We start from the raw sequence: 24,523 nt of genomic DNA, 5'->3' as shown, positions 1-24,523 counted from the left end.
GCACAAGTTTATGTTGATATTTTGGACATTTTTCTTATCCCATCAATTGAAAGGATGTTTGGGGATGATGAAATCATTTTTCAAGATGACAATGCATCCTGCCACAGAGCAAAACCTGTGAAAACATTCCTTGAAAAAGACACATAAGGTCAATGTCATGGCCTGCAAATAGTCTGGATCTCAATCCAATTGAAAATCTTTGGTGGAAGTTGACGAAAATGGTCCATGACAGGTCTCCAACCTGCAAAGCTAATCTGGCAACAGCAATCAGAGAAAGTTGGAGCCAGATTGATGAAGAGTACTGTTTGGCACTCATTAAGTCCATGCCTCAGAGACTGCAAGCTGTTATAAAAGCCAGAGGTGGTGCAACAAAATACTAGTGATGTGTTGGAGTGTTTTTTTGTTTGTTTGTTTTTCATGATTCTATAATTTTATCATCAGAATTGAGTGATTCCGTAATTTTTCCCCTATGCTTGGTTAAAAAAGTAACCATTACTGACTACCACATTTTTTGTTCTTGATTTCTTTTAGTGTTTCTTAAAGCCAGAAAGTTGCCATTTGAAATGACTTTAGTTTTGTCCCATGTCCGAGATCTGCTTTTTTTCTACAAAATTAAACAACTGAATGAACATCCTCCAAGGCCGGTGATTCCATAATGTTTGCCAGAGGTTGTACATGCATTTATGTAGTGTCCATGTCCTATTAAATTATAGGGGAGATGTATTCAAAGTCCCCAAAGTCGCTTCCCGAAAAAGCAGAGTGAAACGTGTGTCGGGGCAGAGGGATGCCATTGCATCCACAGCGATCAATACTAACAGGTAAAACATGCTCCACTATCATGCCATTTGATTGTGCACACTTAATTTTCCAGACAGGAATGCACTATAGCAATGCCACCACATGTACGTCGATGAAACACAAACTTTTAAAATACCAATAGAGTATGCAGGCACAGCAGCTTTAATAGTATTGGTTCTTTAATCCTGTGTCTTTTGGACCTTATAGTGATAATTACTGTGGAGTTCCATGCATTTGTGACCCTGATTGCGATGCATACTATGGGATAGTGTCCCTCTTTTCTTTTCCAGTACCTTTCTTTACCTTTTAAAATGTTTTTTTATATACTTATATTAATAAAATAGTATGTTATATGAAGAAAAGCATACTTCATCTTTACCTGGGAATTAGTTTACCAATGGGTAATTTGGTTGTGGTTATTAGAGTATTATTTGCAGTATAACCCATCTAATTAAGGTAAGTTTGATATTAAGAGGACAAAAACGTGTTATAAAGCTCCTTCTTATGCCTTAGTGATTGCTCTAGAATTGTAAATCAAACTTTAATCTGCACTCATGCTATGCATATAAGCTCCACAAAAGAAATGTGGACATATAAACAGCCCCATGGACTATAATGTGTTCGTGTTCTAGCCATGAAAAACACGGATAGAACACGGAGATTAAAAATGGACAAGATCTAATATGACTAATTTTTAAACTATAGTTTGGAATTAGTTGTTAATATAGAACACAATATTAAATTACACTAATGAATATTTTTTTGGTAAACCTTTACAGTCAAGCATATAGCTCAGAAGGATAATACTGTATATGAAAATTTTAACATACGGTAATTACTTTGTTAACGAGAGGCAAAGTAATTACCAAACTGCACAATTTGCTGCAAGCTGACTTCATTGTTTAACATCAGAAGAAAATTGAAGCAAACAAGAGATTGTTAATTAGTATTTTGAAATCAAGAAAGATTTACCGAAGCAGACAATGTGATATACACTGATCATCCATAACATTAAAACGAATGACCCTTCTGCTCAAGAACCAGAACGTAATGATACCATAGCACAAATACTAAATACAAAGTTAGAGGAGTTGATGGTTATTTTATGTTTTCACATTGCCTGCTGTTATCCAAATGTTTCAAACTCCTGGAAAATGTCTTTATGGCTAATGGATGGCAATGATAGAAAGGTGGCACAATACAGCGCAACACAACTTGCTGAGTGTGCGGCTGTGCAGTCGCTGAGTGCTTGCACTGACCCCTGTCCACTGCCAAAAATGCCTACACTTGGCACATGAGCATCCTAACTGGGCCATAGAGTAGAAGGCAGCCAAGTCTGAAAATGCAACATGAAAATGCAACCATTTTTTTTTATATGTTTGTCGGAGATGGATGAGTAACTTAATTGGTGAAGGGATGACACCAGGATGCACTTTTTGAATAAGGGAAACCGCCACAGAATGATGCCCCTCCACAGAGCAATGGCCCCCACAGCTCCTGACACAGTGCGATAGCCCCCACAGCCTCTCCCACACACAGAGTGATTGACACAATAATCCGAAAACACCTTTCAAGTAATGGGGCTAAGAGCATGGTACAATCCAGCTCTTCCAAGCAAATATATAAGAATTATTTATGTGGAGTACTCCAAAATACAACATTTGAAACTACACAGAACCGGAGTAACTGCAAGCCACAATATGGATCCAAAAGTACCAAAAATTTCTTTATTAAGACAAATACATATATAAAAACAATTTAGACTAAATCCATATAAATACAGTAGTCTGCAACAAGGAGGACAAAAGCGGTGTACCTGGGGTAAGTAACTGGTCAGAGTAAAAAGACTAGGGTAAGTAAGCCATTCTAATTAAAACTGCAGCCACTCCATAAGTGCGAAGAGAGTTAATAATCAAAGGACCAAAGTCCATACATGGTGGCCGCTTCAGAGGTGTAGTGTGTCCATTCATCAACCAGCTTACCCATAATAAGTCCAGCAGACCAAGCCTACGCCCCAGGAAGGCCCCTGAGTGATGCCCATCACACAATATGAAGCCCTCCACACAATATTATGGCCAAACACACAGTATAATGGCCTCTACAATAACCCTCTCACACAGGATGATGGGCTCCACAGCCACCCCCATACACATACAGAATGATGCCCCACATAATACTCCACACGGTAAAATATCCTGCCCAGACTCACTACATAGTATGATGCTCCCACAGCTCCTTACAGCATGATGGTGTGACATCTCCATCGGTGCTTGCCCTTCTTGCCAATGCTTCTGCCGCAGGGCGGCTCTGCGCTGTCTTTGCAGGTGACGCGTGCAATGGTTTCAGTTTTTAGTCTGTCCAAGGTTGTCTTTTTGAGCCTGTGCCTTCTGACAGACGTAACAGATTGAACCCATAGCCCCCCAAACATAGTACAATTCCCACACGCCGTATTGCTCGGAAAATCTGACTGCCTCAAAGCATGACGGTCCCTACACTTCTCCCCCACACGGCATGACTGCCTTCACAGCCACCCCACACAGAATGACAACCCCATGCACTGTATTGAGGTCCTCACAAACTTGTTCCTCAACTCACAGGCTCAACTACAGATACAGTGGGGCAAAAAAGTATTTAGTCATTCAGCAATAGTGCAAGTTCCACCACTTAAAAAGATGAGAGGCGTCTGTAATTTACATCATAGGTAGACCTCAACTATGGGAGACAAACTGAGAAAAAAAAATCCAGAAAATCACATTGTCTGTTTTTTTATCATTTTATTTGCATATTATGGTGGAAAATAAGTATTTGGTCAGAAACAAAATTTCATCTCAATACTTTGTAATATATCCTTTGTTGGCAATGACAGAGGTCAAACATTTTCTGTAAGTCTTCACAAGGTTGCCACACACTGTTGTTGGTATGTTGGCCCATTCCTCCATGCAGATCTCCTCTAGAGCAGTGATGTTTTTGGCTTTTCGCTTGGCAACACGGACTTTCAACTCCCTCCAAAGGTTTTCTATAGGGTTGAGATCTGGAGACTGGCTAGGCCACTCCAGGACCTTGAAATGCTTCTTACGCAGCCACTCCTTCGTTGCCTTGGCGGTGTGCTTTGGATCATTGTCATGTTGAAAGACCCAGCCACGTTTCATCTTGGTTGCCCTTGCTGATGGAAGGAGGTTTGCACTCAAAATCTCACGATACATGGCCCCATTAATTCTTTCATGTACCCGGATCAGTCGTCCTGGCCCCTTTGCAGAGAAACAACCCCAAAGCATGATGTTTCCACCACCATGCTTTACAGTAGGTATGGTGTTTGATGGATGCAACTCAGTATTCTTTTTCCTCCAAACACGACAAGTTGTGTTTCTACCAAACAGTTCCAGTTTGGTTTCATCAGACCATAGGATATTCTCCCAAAACTCCTCTGGATCATCCAAATGCTCTCTAGCAAACTTCAGACGGGCCCAGACATGTACTGGCTTAAGCAGTGGGACACGTCTGGCACTGCAGGATCTGAGTCCATGGTGGCGTAGTGTGTTACTTATGGTAGGCCTTGTTACATTGGTCCCAGCTCTCTGCAGTTCATTCACTAGGTCCCCCCGCGTGGTTCTGGGATTTTTGCTCACCGTTCTTGTGATCATTCTGACCCCACGAGGTGGGATTTTGCGTGGAGCCCCAGATCGAGGGAGATTATCAGTGGTCTTGAATGTCTTCCATTTTCTAATTATTGCTCCCACTGTTGATTTCTTCACTCCAAGCTGGTTGGCTATTGCAGATTCAGTCTTCCCAGCCTGGTGCAGGGCTACAATTTTGTTTCTGGTGTCCTTTGACAGCTCTTTGGTCTTCACCATAGTGGAGTTTGGAGTCAGACTGTTTGAGCGTGTGCACAGGTGTTTTTTTATACTGATAACAAGTTTAAACAGGTGCCATTACTACAGGTAATGATTGGAGGAAAGAGGAGACTCTTAAAGAAGAAGTTACAGGTCTGTGAGAGCCAGAAATCTTGATTGTTTGTTTCTGACCAAATACTTATTTTCCACCATATTATGCAAATAAAATGATAAAAAAACAGACAATGTGATTTTCTGGATTTTTTTTTCTCAGTTTGTCTCCCATAGTTGAGGTCTACTTATGATGTAAATTACAGACGCCTCTCATCTTTTTAAGTGGTGGAACTTGCACTATTGCTGACTGACTAAATACTTTTTTGCCCCACTGTAGGTAGTTCACCGCTATTGGTGACACTCCACTACCAAGATTGGCAAATAGAGTTTACAAAACCCAGTCTCCACGACAAGCCAATTGTATCACTGGATAGCAATAGCTACCATACAATAAATAAGTATCACAGTTTAATAATTCAATTCCATTTTTTTCTATCAGATACTGGACAGAATTCAAAACAATTTCTGTGATTGTTACAAAATATATCCTTATCTTGTGTCAAGACATGGTCATCATTTCTTAAAAATGGGATTAAGTTTATTTCTCGTAAAGCCCCATACTATTGGTCAAATTCTGCACCTTTGTTCTTTTCTCTGATCTTTCTAATTTTCTCCATATTTGGCTTTTACATAAAGACACCTGAGTCGCCCATCAGGGCAGTGGGGGATTCGGTACCGGGTCCGGTCGCAATTAAAGGGGTGGTCACGGTGGCAGCGATCCGGCCCGTGGCCCTGGGCGCCCAAGTAAAAGGGACGATCTTTAAAGGGGTTGTGGAAATAATGAAAGTTTGTGACGCCACCTGTGGTTCTCGGTCAGAGGTGACCGACGCTACTTAAAGGGGTCCTCTGGGGGCGATGGTGCTGCAGCAAAGATGGTGTCGCTTCCCACAGGTGAAGCGGTGTCCCCAGGGCTCTTGATGTGTTTGGCAGGGATGATGAATGCCGCAAATAATTGGAGGACACAGGGTTGCAGTCTTTACCTGGTTTACTGGTGTTTAGCAGCCTCAGTCCAGGGTACTGGCAACAGGTATATATGGAGTCCAGGCAGCCTGAAGACAAGTGGAAATCCCCTTGACAGGTCAGTTAGTGAGCCTTCCACTATGCGCTGGTCTGTGGTCCCTTGCTGCCTGTAGTTGTCTAACAAGGTCCTCTTTTTCCCCTGTCCAGGGACAGTACCTGCACGGTAGGCAACTTGAGCCGTCTCTTTGGGGTATCTGTCCACGGTGACTCCAGCCTCTGATTGCTGCTGTACCTCAGGTATTATGTGGGCAAGTCCCTTTTAGTTTCCCGCCCTCCAGTTCTGCCGTGGGACCTGTAGTTCCTCACGACCGCGGGCTCCCGGTGCCCAGTTTCTGTGGTCAGCTTAGAGAGGTCCAGTCGCAGCCCTCCTCTAGCTCCAAAGGCTATGTGCACACGTATAATGGTCCACTACAGATTTTTCCGCAGCGGATTTGATAAATCTGCCGGGCAAAAACAACGCATTTTTGCTGCAGATTTATAGCGGATTTACCACGTTTTTTCTGCAGATTTCACTGCGGTTTTACAACTGCGGTTTTCTATAGGAGCAGCTGTAAAACCGCTGCGGAATCCGCAGAAAGAAGTGAAATGTTGCGGAATGTAAACCGCTGCGCTTCCGCTCGTTTTTTTCCGCAGCATGTGCACAGCGTTTTTTGTTTCCCATAGGTTTACATTGTAATATAATCTCATGGGAAACTGCTGCGGACCCGCAGCTGTGGAAACGATGGATCCGCAGCGTTTTCCGCATCGTGTGCACATACCCTAAGTCCTTCTGTGCTCTTTCACTGTCTGCTACCAACTGTCTAACTCTCACCAACTGCCTAGCAACTGCCTAGCAACAAACTCCTCCTCCTCCTGACCAGAGAGAGCAGCTCCCCTGAAGTCAGGTGAAGAGCTCCCCCTTCTGGCCTGGAGTCAGAACGGTGTTGTATGTGCTAATTACCTGTTAAAAGGAATCTTCCATCGATTCCAAGCGTGACATCACTCTCCCCGTGAGGAAAGCAATTCCACTGTGACAACCAGGAACTTTGGGCGTCACACACATACAAGTTAATTCATAAACAATGAAGATTACAACAGTATACTTCTAATTTCTAAATTACACAGTTCATAACACAGGAACCATCATTCAAAATAGGTGATATCACAGCTGACACTGCTACCCCTTCCTTTAAAATAACGTTTGCACAGGCACATAAAACACTTCCATACAAAAGATATGGCTGGAGTCTAACGATCGTTGCTATGTACATGTGTAGTTTCCTTAAACAAAAGGAGGTTATTGCCAAAAAAAGCCCCCGTGGTCAGTGTGAAAGTTACAAGATTTAATATCAACCCCTTAAGGACCAGGGGTATTTCTGTTTTTGCGTTTCCCTTTTTTGCTCCCCTTCTTCCCACGGCCATAACTTTTTTACTTTCCGTCAATATGGCCATACGAGGGCTTGTTCTTTGCGGGACGAGTTGTACTTTTGAATAGCAATCCAATCGCCGTTTACCGATTGGATTAATTCTTTTTTGTTATTGATAGATTGGGCGATTCTGAATGCGGCAATACCAAATATTTGATTTTTTTTAATTGTTTTATTTTGAATGGGGCGAAAGGGGGGTGATTTGAACTATTATTTTTTTTACTAATTATATTAGTAAAAACATTTTTTTTTTTACTTGCTTCAATAGTCCCCATGGGAGACTAGAAGCTGTAATCATCTGATCGCTTGTGCTGCAGCCCTTATCTATATAGCAGATATGCTCACTTGCTATGAGCGCCAACCGATGGGCAGTGCTCATAGCTATCCGGCTATGACAACCACAGGGGTCTCCTGCTGACCACGGGTTGTCATGCCAACCCATCGGCGACCGGCGGTCATGTGGAGGTAATTACGCGCTTCCAGTGCGTGCATGTTAAATGTCGCTGTCAGAGTTTGACAGCGGCGATTCCACCTGCGGCTGTTAGGGGCACATGTCAGCTGTCATGTGCCGGAAAAGATGTGGGCTCATCGCCGAAATTAGAGGGTGGCAGAGACACATATAGGAGACGAGATGAATTTGCATCCAATTATATGCTGACCATGGAGTAAATAGCAGCACATCAAGGATGCAAGGTACAATAAATCAGAGGTGTCAAACTGCATTCCTCGAGGGCCGCCAACAGGTCATGTTTTCAGGATTTCCTTGTATTGCACAGGTGATAATTTAATCACCTGCACAGAATGATTCCAGCACCTTGTGGAATGCTAAGGAAATCCTGAAAACATGACCTGTTGGCGGCCCTCGAGGAATGCAGTTTGACACGTCTGCAATAAATCATTCCATCAGTATATTAAGTGTGTCAAATAAACATTTCATAGTGAATCAAGATGATAGAAGAAGTAAACGTTACCCATGTCAATGTGCTCCTGGTGAAATGGCGCCAAGCCTGGAAGTGCGTTCCAGCATAAGCCTTCTTCAGGCTTATGCTGAAATGTTCGTCAGCCTGATGACATGTTTATTTGGCACGCATAATGTCAGCAACTGTACTCAGTTCCCTAATGGGAGTGCAAAATCTATTTAATTTTATTTTTGCACAGTTGAAGACGAACGTGTGACATTTTAAAGAATTACCGTATTTTTCGGACTACAAGATGCACTTTTTCCCCCCCAAAAAAGGGGGGAAAATGGGGGGTGCGTCTAATAGTCGCAATGCAGGCTTACCGTGGCGGCAGAGGTGCAGTGGCAGAGGTGCGGCGGCAGAGGTGTGGCAGCAGAGGTACAGAGATGAGGAGGCGCAGTGAGCGGGGTCCCTTTTCCCGGTGAGGTGATGCAGCAGCCCGGTAAGGCAGCAGAGCCGGGTGAATCCTGATGTTATCGGTGGGCACGGCCATCTTCCTGAGGCCGCGTGTTCGCAGATGGAGCTCTGCTGCCCGGGGCTTCAGGAAAATGGCCGCGGGATGCCGCGCGTGCGCAGATGGGGATCGCGGCGGCCATTTTCCTGAAGCCCCGGGCAGCAGAGCTCCATCTGCGAACGCGCGGCCTCAGGAAGATGGCCGCGCCCACCGATATCAACAGGATTCACCCGGCTCTGCTGCATTACCGGGCTGCTGCAGCTGCATCACCTCACCGGGACTTTGGACTCTGTATACTCCATCCTTTTGCTTCCCAGGATGGGTGCAGCAAGGTTCAGGAAGGATCTCGTGGGCACATGGACTGGAGATGATGGAGGTAGTGGTGTACATTGTAAAGCGAGTATTCCACAGGCGCTCAGATGTCTGAGTCCTTGCCGCTTCCCGGCGCTCCTCAGCACCGCATGGCATGGCCGGCTCTCCGCCTCCAGCAGGGTTCGCAGCAGTACAGAGGCGCTTTTCCCGCAGTGTCCGGTCATGGCGGCTGTGTCTCGGTAGCGGAGCTCCTCACTTATTACCGGCTTCTGAAATAATTATTGCGCTGAGGAGCGCCGGGAAGCGGCAAGGACTCAGACATATGAGCTCCTGTGGAATACTCGCTTCACAATGTACACCACTACCTCCATCATCTCCAGTCCATGTGCCCACGAGATCCTTCCATCACCTCACCGGGGAAAGGGACCCTGCCCACGCCATACCTCTCACTGTGCCTCCTCATCCCAGCTCCTGTCGGTAACCACTGCTGCCACCCTCCCATGGACACCAGGCCGTGGCGTCGCCCACCTAAGCAGGAAGGGACCCTGCTCAGGTGCACGCCGTACAGCATCACACCACCTCTGCCGCCACCATGCCTCCTGTGACCCTGCTCTGCCACCACCAGCCCTCAGGTAAGATACTGTAAATTCGGACAATAAGACGGACCCCCATCTTATAAAAAATCTTTTTTTCTGCAATTTTCACCCCAAATTTGGGGTGCGCCTTATGGTCCGGTGCATTTTATAGTCCGCGAAATACGGTATGTGACTTTTTTCTCTGAAAAGGTAAAGTATAAAAAGTATAAAAAAAAGAAAATCTTTATTTTTATGCACAATTCATCAACCCATGTGTCACATTTGGAACAATTTAACTCCTTAACGACCAGAGGTACTTTTGATTTTGCATTTTCATTTTTCGCTCCCCTCCTTCCCAGAGCCATAACTTTTTTATTTTTCCATCAATATGGCCATGTGAGGGCTTATTTTTTGTGGGACGAGTTGTACTTTTGAACGGCATCATTGGCTTTACCATGTCGCTGAAATTGCAAAAAAAGTGAAATCCGATACTTGTTTTTGTTTGGCTTTTTCACTAGGTTCATTAAATGCTAAGGCTATGTGCACACGTCAGGATTTCTTGCAGAAAATTCCTGAGAAAAACCTGAAATTTTCTGCAAGAAATCTGCATGCGCTTTTGCGGCGGTTTTGCCGTGTTTTTGCCGCGGTTTGTTTTTGCCGCATTTTTGGTGCGTTTTTTCACGGACATTTCCCAATGCATTTTATAGTGGGAAATCCGCAAAAAACGCAAAATTAATGAACATGCTGCGTTTTTTACCGCAATGCGTTTTTTTCGCGGAAAAAAAAGCATCATGTGCACAAAAATTGCAGAATTCATTCTAAATGATGGGATGCATATTGTATGCTGGTTTTTTGCGGTTTTATAGCGTTTTTATCAGGAAAAAACGCAAAAAAACGCAAAAAATCAGCAATGTGTGCACACAGCCTAAAACTGACCTGCCATTTTGATTCTCCATGTCATTACGAGTTCATAGACACCAAACATGTCTAGGTTCTTTTTTATTTAAAGGGAACCTGTCACCAATAAAATCGCGGGTGAGGTAAGCCCACCGGCATCAGGAGCTTATCTACAGCACTCTGTAATGCTGTAGATAAGCCGCCGATGTATCATAAAAGATGAGAAAAAGACGTTAGATTATACTCACCCAGGGGCCTTCCCGCTGCTGCTACAGGTCCGTCGCCTCCCATCTTCATCAGATGACGTCCTCTTCTGGTCTTCTCTCTGCGGCTCCTGCGCAGGCGTACTTTGTCTGCCCTGTTGACGGTAGAACAAAGTACTGCAGTGCGCAGGCGTGGGCCTCTCTGACCTTTCCCGGCACCTGCGCACTGCAGTACTTTGTTTTTATTTTGTTTGTTTTATTATTCTTTTATTTTGAGGTGGTGAAAGGGGGGTAATTTGAACGTTTATATATATATATATATATATATATATATATATATATACACTCACCGGCCACTTTATTAGGTACACCTGTCCAACTTCTTGTTAACACTTAATTTCTAATCAGCCAATCACATGGCGGCAACTCAGTGCATTTAGGCATGTAGACATGGTCAAGACAATCTCCTGCAGATCAAACCGAGCATCAGTATGGGGAAGAAAGGTGATTTGAGTGCCTTTGAACGTGGCATGGTTGTTGGTGCCAGAAGGGCTGGTCTGAGTATTTCAGAAACTGCTGATCTACTGGGATTTTCACGCACAACCATCTCTAGGGTTTACAGAGAATGGTCCGAAAAAGAAAAAAAATCCAGTGAGCGGCAGTTCTGTGGGCGGAAATGCCTTGTTGATGCCAGAGGTCAGAGGAGAATGGGCAGACTGGTTCGAGCTGATAGAAAGGCAACAGTGACTCAAATCGCCACCCGTTACAACCAAGGTAGGCCTAAGAGCATCTCTGAACGCACAGTGCGTCGAACTTTGAGGCAGATGGGCTACAGCAGCAGAAGACCACACCGGGTACCACTCCTTTCAGCTAAGAACAGGAAACTGAGGCTACAATTTGTACAAGCTCATCGAAATTGGACAGTAGAAGATTGGAAAAACGTTGCTTGGTCTGATGAGTCTCGATTTCTGCTGCGACATTCGGATGGTAGGGTCAGAATTTGGCGTAAACAACATGAAAGCATGGATCCATCCTGCCTTGTATGGAGCATCTTTGGGATGTGCAGCCGACAAATCTGCGGCAACTGTGTGATGCCATCATGTCAATATGGACCAAAATCTCTGAGGAATGCTTCCAGCACCTTGTTGAATCTATGCCATGAAGAATTGAGGCAGTTCTGAAGGCAAAAGGGGGTCCAACCCATTACTAGCATGGTGTACCTAATAAAGTGGCCGGTGAGTGTATATATATATATATATATATATATATATATATATATATATATTTTTTTTTTTTTTTTAAACTTTTTTTTACTTTTGGCATTCTTTAATAGTCTCCATGGGAGATTAGAAGCTGCCATAACCCAATCAGCTCAGCTACATAGATGAGATGAGATCAGTTCGCCTATATGTAGCTAAATTACTCACTTGCTATGAGTGCTGTTATGGACCTGGTGGTTAGGAACACTTGAGATGACCTGATAGGTAAACCAGAAATATAGGACAAGCTCTGGGGACGTGGAAACTTTACTGACCGCAACCCTGATCCTATCACACACACTATAGGCAGCCGTGGAGCGTACCTAACTCTCCCTAGACGCCTCTTCACAGCCTGAGAACTAGCTACCCCTAGAGAGAAACAAAAGCCTCACTTGCCTCAGAGAAATTTCCCCCAAAAGTAAAGTCAGCCCCCACAAATAATGACGGTGAGTTCAGAGGAAAATACAAACATAGGAATGAAAACAGGTTTTAGCATAGGAGGCCCACTAGTACTAAATAGTAAGAAGATAGCAAGGGAACTGTGCGGTCAGTATTAAATACTACAAAAATATCCACGCAGAGAATACAAAAGACCCTCACACCGACTCACGATGTGAGGGAGCAACTCTGCTCCCCAGAGCTTCCAGCTAGCAAGAAAATAGCATATAAGCAAGCTGGACTGAACTTAACATATACTGAGAAACATTTTCCAAAAGCAGTGAGCAAAAATGAACTAGCATGAACTTAGCTTCTCCAAGAGGAGACAGGTCACACGAGAAGTCCCAGAGAGATCTGAACCAATACTGAATACAACGACAGCTGGCAACAAGTAAAGATCTAGGTGGAGTTAAATAGGCAGCAGCACAGCAGAAAACGAGGCAGCTGGAGCCCAGCTAAAGACCAGCAGTATCACTCAAAGCCACCAGAGGGAGCCCACGAACAGAACTCAACAAAGCACCATTCATGACCACAGGAGGGAGCCCGAGAACGGAATTCACAACAGAGCGCCAACCACTGCGCGGCGCTCACAACAAGCCAAGCCGGCAGCGACAACCATAGAGGTCTCCAGGAGACCTCTGGTTGTCAAGCCAACCCACCGATGTCCCGTGATCATGTGACGGAGGTCACCGGTGGGCGGATTTCTGGCGCAATTGCTGAAAGCGCTTGTTAAATGCTGCTGTCAGCGTTTGACAGCGGCATTTAACTGGTTAACAGCCGCGGGTGTATCGCGATTCCACCCACAGCTATTCCGGGCACATGTCAGCTGTTCAAAACAGCTGAAATGTCCCAGGAAATATGTGGGCTCACCGCAGGAGACCACATCAGAGGGAGGGAGTCCGACATCGGCGTACTATTATGTCCGATGTTGGAAATGGGTTAATGCAAAATATGGTTACAAGTACTACAAGACAAAAAAGAAAGCCCCACTCCAAAGACATAATACTAGGGAATTTAGATTGAGAACCCTAATGGGGACAGTGATGATAATGTCTGTAAAACACTGCAGATTATGGCAGTGCTGTTATAAGCAAGAATAATAATAATAATTTAGGAGCTGATACATCAAAGTGTTTATGCCCAAAAATTTCTGTAAAACACATTGATTAGTTGCAATATGTTGAAACTTTTGGCGTCTTCATCAGCGAAGGACAAGGCAATATCTGTCTGACAAATTCATGGAAAGTGGTAGTATTTCTTACGCCAAAAACATTATTCCAGTCCTTAACTATACAACACACAGAAGCAACAAAAGAGCAAAGAATCATCCCATATAAAATATAATCAAAAAGTTTATACAAAATATATAATTCAAAAAGATAACGTTTCACAAATCATATAAAAAGACAAATTGGATAGTTGATAAACACAGGTGTGAAGCATAAGGTCTCAAAAGTACCGTAAGTACAGGGGAAAACGAAAAATAGCAGCAAATTTTATAAAGTGCCAGTGCTTATGTGGAACATACTCCCCCACAGAAAAAATACTAGCTCATAAACCACATAAATACAAACTATTTGAAAAAAAGTTTATAAAGAGCCACTCAAATAATGAGGTGTGTATCACTTTAAGGGAGCAAGAACTGCAAAAAATCGTGCCACATTCATTTCTCACATACTATATCCCCCTGGGACCGAATGCTGTCAGCCCCAACGCGCGTTTCGCGTGGGCTTCCTTGGGGGGCTGTAACCAGTCCCTAACTAAAGTAGCATTTCTGGCAAGGTTCACAGAGACGTGCACCACTGATAAGTAGCAATTTGTATTTGAAAAAGGGCTTGGTTCACATCAGAAAAGCGTAATTTCCTGCATCTACCTTGGAGTGTGGAATCTTTTTACCTCCTGCAGAAGTGCAGTCATCTCCAAAGCCTACCCCCTCCTATCTATAATTTAATGACATACACCTCTTAAAGGGAACCTGTCAGCAGGATTGTGCACAATAACCTACAGACAGTGTCAGGCTGGCGCCGTTATACTGAATAAAATGATACTTTGGTTGATGAAATCCATCTTGTGATTGTTCTTTAATCTTTATTTTCAATTTTGTGGTAATGAGATGCTCGTGCCCTAAGGCGGGGTTGGGGTATGTGGTTCTGATTAGATATTCATAATGCAGACTGCTGAAAGGTCACTGATCCCTCACTGACCTGCCCCCTAGTTTGCATAATGAATATCTGTATATACTTAAAAATAAAAAAACCTTCTGCAGGCAGGTGTCGGCCATGTCACCTGTTGTGCAGCAAAATCGCATGCTTTGTGTGCCAAAAATTCCTCTTCTAAGATGGTGCCGCCCACACCTGTGCAGCTCGGAGATAGCAGAGAGCTGCTACTGTGCGGGCATTAACTACAAACTAAAAATAAAGATTACACAACAACCACAAGACGGATTTCATCACCCAAGGAATCATTTTAATCAGTATAACGGCACCGACCTGACTGTGTGTGTAGGTTACTGTGCACAATCCTGCTGACAGGAACCCTTTAATGAATTTGGCACATCTTATTCCTGCACGCCCCTTATTAAGGATGGAGTATGAGTTGCCAGTCTCAAAGGGAATCTGTCAGCAGATTTTTGCTATGTAATCCGAGGGCATCATGTGGTAAGGGCTGAGGCACAGATTTCAGGATATGTCACTTATTAGACTTTGTGTTGTTATTTCAATACAATGAATGTCTTATCATCAGAAGATAATCACTGTGTTGTACTACAGCTCACGCGAGCACAGGTCTGACCACGCCCCCTCCTCTGATAAGCAGCTCACTGTCCATACACAATGCATATACAGAGTCTGATGTGGGTGTGGTTAGCTTTCTGAGCTCTGCTACACACTATAATCTAAAAAGTCTGTGTCACAACTACTGCACCCAGTAAACTGAGTGATACATCTTTAAATAAGGGTTTCTTTCAATACATTATTCTGCCCTCGGATGAGGTAGCAAAAACCTAATGACAGATTCCTTTTAATGAATCAGGGCCACAGTATTCTGAGTTAACAGAAAGCAAGACAACGGAGTTAAGGAATGGGAAGGCTCACCAGAGATTGCAGGTTATCTAGAGGTCTTCCTTCAGCTGTCAAACAGATGAGAAACCCACCAAGGAAGGAAACAAGGTCTGTAGCAGGGTATTTGTAGGAAAGTGACAGGAGCCTTAGGGCTACTCACCACATTTTATATTGTGTATCCCCATGTCTAATATCCCCATGCTCTAATAATGGTACGGGGACGTCTGGAATTCACTGATACTGTGACATCAGGTGGGTCCTGAAAGCGGACTTTTACTAGAGACTATGATACAATAAAGAGCATTTTCTCTGTCTTTGAGTATTGTTTTGTTAAATAAATATTTGATTCTCTCATCCCCTATAATTACATGTGTGCCAGAGTGTGTATCTGTTTAAGTAATTGTTGATCGCTGTCTTCTTCAAGTTCCTACAAACTTTCCAACCCTTTCCTGCATCGTTGCGGCGCACCGACGCAAACTGTGAAAGCGCCGCACAACGGTGGCAGCGGATGCAGTTTTACAACGCATCCGCTGCCCCATTGTGATGTGCGGTGAGGAGGAGGCGGAGTTCCGGCCGCGCTTGCGCGGTCAGAAAAGACGGTCACGACGCACAAAAAAAGTTACATGTAACTTTTTTGTGGCGACGGTCTGACGCAACACGACGCAACCGTCGCACTGCGTCGCTAATGTAACTCTATGGAGAAAAAACGCATCCTGCAAGCAATTTTGCAGGATGCGTTTTTTCTACAAAACTACGCATAGCGACGTGCAGTGCACGATGCTAGTGTGAAAGAGGCCTTAGCCGTCGTCTCACACAGCGTTTCCCGTGTGCAGCATTAGTTTCTCAATATAAGCCTACACGACTTCATGAAGGCTCTCCTGCACTTACTCTGAGACAGAGGCTTCCGGGCCACACAAAAAACGTTCTGTGAGCCGGCTAGTCTGAATTGAGGTCAGAAAATTATTGGAAAGTCGCTGGAAGCTGGAGAAGACGTTGTTAAGTATTTAAACACATCCACTTTACACTAACACTGATGAGAAGACAAGAACATTTTGCTCCGATTGTTTCTCACATGTCCAGTAATAAAACGGTCAAGTTTATGATCAATTAATTTGAATGAGAATGAACGTGTTATAAAATGTCTCTCCAGCACCTTCCCGCTATCTGCTCTAGGCTGCATCCAAAAACAATGTCTGCACAACTTTTCTGTCTTGCCAAAAAAAAATTAATAGCAACTGGATGTCCTTTTTTATTTTTGTTAACATTGAAAATGAATTTGACCCAATAGTTTCTATTTTGAATCCGTATTTGCTACATTTGCATCGGATCCAGTTTTTTTATACAGGGTCCATTACAAATGGATGACAACTGGACAAGTTCACAGGGTGTAAGTAGTTAAAAAAAATAATTCATCAGTTTCTTTGTGATAACTACTACTGGAAATGTTAGGGAGCATTACAGTGCTGGTTATTCAGAGTCCTGAAGAACAAGCCAAGAATGTAGCAATCTAGAATCGGGTGATATCGCTTCCTAAACAGGCACACAGGACTTTCAGGAAAAAGTACATCGCCCACGGCAGCCACATCGTTTTATCCATATCCACTACAATAAAACAACATATTGGTGAATATGATTTTAAATTAGTTGAATTGCTGAGGATTATTTGTTATTTTATTATGCAAAATGAAGGGGTAGGCTTCCTTACGGATATGATATAATGTCAATTTGTGGCATAAAGCACCATGTCATCTCCTAACTAGTCACCATTTATCATTGACCCCGTCAAGATTTCTAATTTGAAGCTGCCAATCTGCCTGACCTGGATGACTCCTTCCCTTCTCTCTAGGATTACAACCTCGGAAGATAGGTGAGGACTGCACAACAATGTATAGAACAGCAAATAAAAGAAAAAGTAACAGAAAACACGACATATACATTATTTATATATATATATATATATATATATATATATATATATATATATATATATATACACACACAAACAATCAAGATATAACAATGAGGGACTTAAACAAGAATGCCAAGTAAGAAGTGTACATGGACGGTAAACCACCTGCATTCTGGCGTGAGACACCAATGATACCCCCTACATATATCGGATCTGCCATGGAGTGAGAAGCTTTGTTTCTGTGCCACAGACACGCACAAGCTGTTGTCACCCCATATAAATGCTAATTACGACGCTGCAGGACTGCAAAGTGACATCAAAAACCAAGTATGTGAACAGTCGTGCGTCATTTGTTGCGTGAGTCCTGGCATTTCTGTCTGTAATCCTGAACTGTTACGGTCACATCACTGATACATTTCTTATTATGTTCTTCACATATAAACATGAAATGGAAATAAAATGCCACCAAACAGAGCAGTCTCCATGTCACATCTACACCGTGTGGCTGTCAGCTGTCACTTTACTACAATCAGGAGACGTAACGCCGAGTGTCCACATCGCAGGCTGTCAGCAATGGGGGAAAGGGTCCAAGTATGGAGTCACAACACACAGCCTTCCATAGGGAGGATAACACGCAGCCTTCCATAGGGAGGATAACACGCAGCCTTCCACAAGGATGATAACACGCAGCCTTCCATAGGGAGGATAACACGCAGCCTTCCACAAAGAGGACAACACACAGCCTTCCACAAGGAGGATAACACGCAGCCTTCCACAAGGAGGATAACACGCAGCCTTCCAGAGGGAGGACAACACACAGCCTTCCATAGGGAGGGCAACACGCAGCCTTCCACAAGGAGGATAACACGCAGCCTTACATAAGGAGGACAACACGCAGCCTTCCATAAGGAGGAACAACACGCAGCCTTCCAGAGGGAGAACAACACGCAACCTTCCACAAGGAGGATAACGCGCAGCCTTCCAGAGGGAGAACAACACGCAGCCTTCCATAAGGAGGAACAACACGCAGCCTTCCAGAGGGAGAACAACACGCAGCCTTCCACAAAGATGATAACACGCAGCCTTCCACAAGGAGGATAACATGCAGCCTTCCACAAGGAGGATAACGCGCAGCCTTCCAGAGGGAGAACAACACGCAGCTTTCCACAAGGATGATAACACGCAGCCTTCCAGAGGGAGAACAACACGCAGCCTTCCACAAAGATGATAACACGCAGCCTTCCACAAGGAGGATAACACGCAGCCTTCCACAAAGATGATAACACGCAGCCTTCCACAAGGAGGATAACACGCAGCCTTCCACAAGGAGGATAACACGCAGCCTTCCACAAGGAGGATAACACGCAGCCTTCCATAAGGAGGATAACACGCAGCCTTCCACACGGAGGATAACACGCAGCCTTCCACAAGGAGGATAACACGCAGCCTTCCACAAGGAGGATAACACGCAGCCTTCCACAAGGAGGATAACACGTAGCCTTCCACAAGGAGGATAACATGCAGCCTTCCACACGGAGGATAACACGCAGCCTTCCATAGGGAGGACAACATGCAGCCTTCCACAAGGAGGATAACATGCAGCCTTCCATAGGGAGGACAACACGCAGCCTTCCACAAGGAGGATAACATGCAGTCTTCCACAAGGAGGATAACATGCAGTCTTCCAAAGGGAGGAGGCTTCTCTCCGGCTTCGGGCAGAGAAATAGAATATAAACTTGTTTCTCGTCTCTGATTCTTGGATATCTTGCTCACTTCTTGCGCGCGGTACACTTATACGATTCTAATTATTAGTATCTTATTATTGTTCCAGGCTGCAACTTAATAACTTTGCCCCGTCCTAACGAGAACGATAAATGCCAAGTCCAGGAGAGAGAATGTCGTGATTTGGGTCACATGGCGGTCATTAAAACATTTGTCGTCACAGTCCTAATTATGAAGTTGCGTACGGGGTTAAGTCATCATGTGATATACAGGAAACACAATATATATCAGAACTGGCACAAATGCAAAGTGGAGCAGTTGCCATTAGCAACCAACCAATATTCACATGTCATGTCCTACATGGAGGCCGCCCGGTTGCTGTGGGCAACTGCTCCACTGTGTGCACTAGTTCTGATAAATGTCTAATGCATAGAGACTGTTCACACAGGACTGCACACTGTGGTGCCAGTGATGGGGGCAGCTCTATGCCCCCCACATTCTGCAATCCTCTGTATCTGTGCCATCTGGCACCTCGGCGGCTGTTCTGACACCTGACAGTAAGTGGCAATCTGCGACATTACAAGTACACAGAAGTGAGCAGACAGCTGACAGGAATCGTGCGACATATCTGGCACTGCCCGGACTGTTATCCGAGCCCCACACTGGGCGCCATTACCTCAGGGAAGAGTAACTTGCGGATGCTCTCCGCCAACGTGTGCAGGTAGACCCTGGTGCGGCTGCTCTTCCTCTGCGGCGGCTCCTCTGGTAGTCTCCTCTGCCGGACAGCGGCGTCAGTGCAGACAGGCGGCGGTGCAGCAGCTGCGGCACTGGCCGGCACCTCCTCGTCAGCCTCCTCGGATCCCCGGCTCTGGGTTAGCATGGAGAACGGGCATTCTCCGGACAGCGTCAAGTCTTTCAGCTTGGTGCAGAACATGCTGCCGGCTCCTGTGCGCTGCTCCCCGGGTTCAGGTGCTATCTATTCATCGGTGGAGGTGGAGCAAGTGCGCAGCTGACACAGGGTCGCCCGGCTGCCACTGCTGCCCTCCTCCCTCCTGCCGCTCGCCATGGGCTGTATCCCGGCTCAGAGTCCTCGGCTGCTGCTGCTGCCGCCCTGATCTGTGTGTGACCAGAGAGGTCCCTGCTGTGCTGCCAGCACTGTCTCTGCCCCCAGCACTGTCTCTGCCCCCAGCGCTGTCTACTCCTAACACTCTCTGCCCCCAGCACTGTCTCTGCCCCCAGCACTGTCTCTGCCCCCAGCACTGTCTCTGCCCCCAGCACTGTCTCTGCCCCCAGCACTGTCTCTGCTCCCAGCACTCTCTCTGCTCCCAGCACTGTCTCTGCCCCAGCACTGTCTCTGCTCCCAGCACTGTCTCTGCCCCCAGCACTCTCTCTGCTCCCAGCACTCTCTCTACTCCCAGCGCTGTCTCTGCTCCCAGCACTCTCTCTTCTCCCAGCACTGTCTCTGCCCCCAGCACTGTCTCTGCTCCCAGCACTCTCTCTGCTCCCAGCACTCTCTCTACTCCCAGCGCTGTCTCTGCTCCCAGCACTCTCTCTTCTCCCAGCACTGTCTCTGCCCCCAGCACTGTCTCTGCTCCCAGCACTCTCTCTGCTCCCAGCACTCTCTCTACTCCCAGCGCTGTCTCTGCTCCCAGCACTCTCTCTTCTCCCAGCACTGTCTCTGCCCCCAGCACTGTCTCTGCTCCCAGCACTCTCTCTGCTCCCAGCACTCTCTCTACTCCCAGCGCTGTCTCTGCTCCCAGCACTCTCTCTTCTCCCAGCACTGTCTCTGCTCCCAGCACTCTCTCTGCTCCCAGCACTCTCTCTACTCCCAGCGCTGTCTCTGCCCCCAGCACTGTCTCTGCCCCCAGCGCTGTCTACTCCTAACACTGTCTCTGCCCCCAGCACTTCTCTACTCCCAGCACTGTCTCTGCCCCAGCACTGTCTCTGCTCTTCTCTCAGAACTGTCTCTACTCCCAGCACTCTCTCTTCTCCCAGCACTGTCTCTGCCCCAGCACTGTCTCTGCTCCCAGCACTCTCTCTGCTCCCAGCACTGTCTCTGCCCCAGCACTGTCTCTGCTCCCAGCACTGTCTCTGCCCCCAGCACTGCCTCTGCCCCCAGCACTGTCTCTGCTCCTATCACTGCCTCTGCCCCAGCACTGCCTCTGCCCCCAGCACTGTCTCTGCCCCCAGCGCTGTCTACTCCTAACACTGTCTCTGCCCCCAGCACTGTCTCTGCTCCTATCACTGTCTCTGCTCTCAGCACTGTCTCTGCCCCCAGCGCTGTCTCTGCCCCCAGCACTCTCTCTACTCCCAGCACTGTCTCTGCCCCAGCACTGTCTCTACTCCCAGCACTGTCTCTACTCCCAGCACTCTCTCTACTCCCAGCGCTGTCTCTGCCCCCAGCACTCTCTCTACTCTCAGCACTGTCTCTACTCCCAGCACTCTCTCTACTCCCAGCGCTGTCTCTGCCCCCAGCACTGTCTCTGCTCCCAGCACTGTCTCTGCTCCCAGCACTCTCTCTGCTCCCAGCACTGTCTCTGCCCCCAGCACTGTCTCTGCTCCCAGCACTCTCTCTGCTCCCAGCACTCTCTCTACTCCCAGCGCTGTCTCTGCTCCCAGCACTCTCTCTTCTCCCAGCACTGTCTCTGCCCCCAGCACTGTCTCTGCTCCCAGCACTCTCTCTGCTCCCAGCACTCTCTCTACTCCCAGCGCTGTCTCTGCTCCCAGCACTCTCTCTTCTCCCAGCACTGTCTCTGCCCCAGCACTGTCTCTGCTCCCAGCACTCTCTCTGCTCCCAGCACTCTCTCTACTCCCAGCGCTGTCTCTGCCCCCAGCACTCTCTCTACTCCCAGCACTGTCTCTGCTCCCAGCACTCTCTCTGCTTCCAGCACTCTCTCTACTCCCAGCGCTGTCTCTGCTCCCAGCACTCTCTCTTCTCCCAGCACTGTCTCTGCTCCCAGCACTCTCTCTGCTCCCAGCACTCTCTCTACTCCCAGCGCTGTCTCTGCTCCCAGCACTCTCTCTTCTCCCAGCACTGTCTCTGCTCCCAGCACTCTCTCTGCTCCCAGCACTCTCTCTACTCCCAGCGCTGTCTCTGCTCCCAGCACTCTCTCTTCTCCCAGCACTCTCTCTGCTCCCAGCACTGCCTCTGCTCCCAGCACTCTCTCTGCTCCCAGCACTCTCTCTACTCCCAGCACTGTCTCTGCTCCCAGCACTCTCTCTTCTCCCAGCACTATCTCTGCCCCCAGCACTGTCTCTGCTCCCAGCACTCTCTGCTCCCAGCACTCTCTCTACTCCCAGCGCTGTCTCTGCTCCTATCACTGTCTCTGCCCCCAGCACTATCTCTTCTCTCAGAACCGTCTCTACTCCCAGCACTGCCTCTGCTCCCATCACTGTCTCTGCCCCAGCACTGTCTTTGCTCCCAGCACTGTCTCTGCCCCCAGCAATGTCTCTGCTCCCAGCACTGTCTCTGCCCCAGCACTCTCTCTGCTCCCAGCACTGTCTCTGCTCCCAGCACTCTCTCTTCTCCCAGCACTATCTCTTCTCCCAGCACTGTCTCTGCTCCCAGCACTATCTGTTCTCCCAGCACTGTCTCTGCTCCTATCACTGTCTCTGCTCCCAGCACTGTCTCTGCCCCCAGCACTGTCTCTGCTCCCAGCACTGTCTCTGCCCCCAGCACTCTCTCTGCTCCCAGCACTGTCTCTGCTCCCAGCACTGTCTCTGCTCCCAGCACTGTCTCTGCCCCCAGCACTCTTTCTGCCCCCAGCACTGTCTCTGCTCCCAGCACTGTCTCTGCTCCCAGCACTGTCTCTGCGCCCAGCACTCTCTCTGCTCCCAGCACTGTCTCTGCTCCCAGCACTCTCTCTAGTCCCAGCACTTTCTCTGCCCCCAGCACTCTCTCTTCTCCCAGCACTATCTCTTCTCCCAGCACTGTCTCTGCTCCCAGCACTCTCTCTTCTCCCAGCACTCTCTCTGCTCCCAGCACTGTCTCTGCCCCCAGCACTGTCTCTGCTCCCAGCACTGTCTCTGCCCCCAGCACTGTCTCTGCCCCCAGCACTGTCTCTGCTACCTCCTGCAGGACAGAGCTGTGTATAAGCAGAGCTGCTTCTTCTGCCACATGTACTGTCTTCTTGCTGAGTCTCAGCAGACCCAGAGCAGGGAAGCAGAGACCCTCTTTCCTTATCTCCTCCCTCTCTTCCTCCCTCTGCAGACTAATTTTGGGAAAACAGAACAAGTCTCCATGTGGGTGCCATCCTCTCTTTGGATATTTGCTTAATCCAGCTCAATTCTTTGGAGTCTAAGGGCTGGAACTATATGATAGCAAGGAAAAGTTCACACCAGCATGTTAAAAAAAAAATTTCATTATAAAAACCCCACAATTTTTCCTCTGTATTGTCATCCGTATGGCATCCGTTCTTATACATCAGTAGTTATTAAAAATTATGAGACCTAATAGTTTCCTGTGTTAAAGAATTGTAACGTATCTGTAGCAATGGTGTGGGCTGGTGGTTTGCTCCCTGACACTCTAAAGGGTTAAATTTATTTCATATGTATGTTATAAAAGGATGATACCCACTGGGGCTGCAGTTATCTCACACAGGGTTAACTGTATTGGCCGGCCCAGTTTGACGGGGGGGGGGGGGGGGGACTGAGAGTTACTCTAGAGGGTGGAGAGCAGCGTGTGAAGTAGCAGGCCTAAGTCATGAGGCTGCTAGGGACAGCGTGGTCCTAAGGCTTCTTTTACACTTGCTGTGATTTTTGCGGGCCAAATTGCCGTAACTTTCACGGTCTGCCGCAAAAACGGGCTGCAAAAATCTTGCAGATCGCCGTTTTTCTGGTTTTAGAATACTAAGGGAAAAAAATGGCGATTCGCAAATACGTTCATGACGGTGCACCGCAAAAACAAGCTTCTGTTGTTTTTGCAGCCTCATTGATTTTCAATGGGGGCTGTGTCCGTAATCTGTTAAAAATATCGAGCAGGCTCGATATTTTTTCATGGCCATAAATATGGCCCTCAGGGCCATACAACGTACGGCGCTCCGACAAATTTATGCGGCCCGTTTTTGCGGCCCCATAGAAATCTATAGGGGCCACAAAAACAGGCCGCAAAATCACGGCAAGTGTAAAAGAAGCCTAATACTTGGGGAAGTAGATTGCTGAAAATATCCTGTGTGATTCCATCTAATGGCCTGGGGCAACCTCAAGATGAACGTCGGGGGCCTAGGGTGAACTCAGCCTGTTAGGCTGCAAGGAAAGATGAACTTAGACTATGTGGAGCAGAAGGTATTGCCATCCAAATATACTGCTAGTGGTGCAGAAGACTCCCTAGGGATAGAGAAGCCAGTGAGAGGGATATTCTACCTATACTGAGAACCAAGGCTGAAGTTTTATCCGGTACCTGTGGGAAAGATAAAAACCCGTTGGGCCTTATCCTCTACATTTGCCTGTAAATACAATAAATCTTGCTATTCAACAAGTAAAAGTTTGGTTATTTTTATGAACCTCATGTTTCCTGGAATATTTGCTGCCTTGGTTCCAGAAGAGGGATTCCTGGATTCAGAAGAGGCC

General features: G+C 46.7%; 1 protein-coding gene across 1 annotated transcript in view; it reads right to left on the bottom strand.

Moving 5' to 3' along the window:
• The window catches only part of GUCY1A1 (guanylate cyclase 1 soluble subunit alpha 1), a 103,527-nt gene extending 83,311 nt beyond the window's left edge, over positions 1 to 20,216 (bottom strand). Inside the window, exon 1 of the mRNA XM_077279394.1 lies at positions 19,632 to 20,216. Within this exon, the coding sequence (XP_077135509.1) occupies positions 19,632 to 19,889 (258 nt within the window). The 5' untranslated portion in view covers positions 19,890 to 20,216. The remainder of the gene's footprint in view (positions 1 to 19,631) is intronic.
• Positions 20,217 to 24,523: the final 4,307 nt, after the last annotated feature.

The sequence above is a fragment of the Ranitomeya variabilis genome, chromosome 1 (assembly GCF_051348905.1).
Source record: "Ranitomeya variabilis isolate aRanVar5 chromosome 1, aRanVar5.hap1, whole genome shotgun sequence".
In the NCBI taxonomy this organism is placed as follows: Eukaryota; Metazoa; Chordata; class Amphibia; order Anura; family Dendrobatidae; genus Ranitomeya; species Ranitomeya variabilis.
Note: the sequence above shows the minus strand (reverse complement) of the source record. Positions and strands in the feature narration are given on the sequence as shown.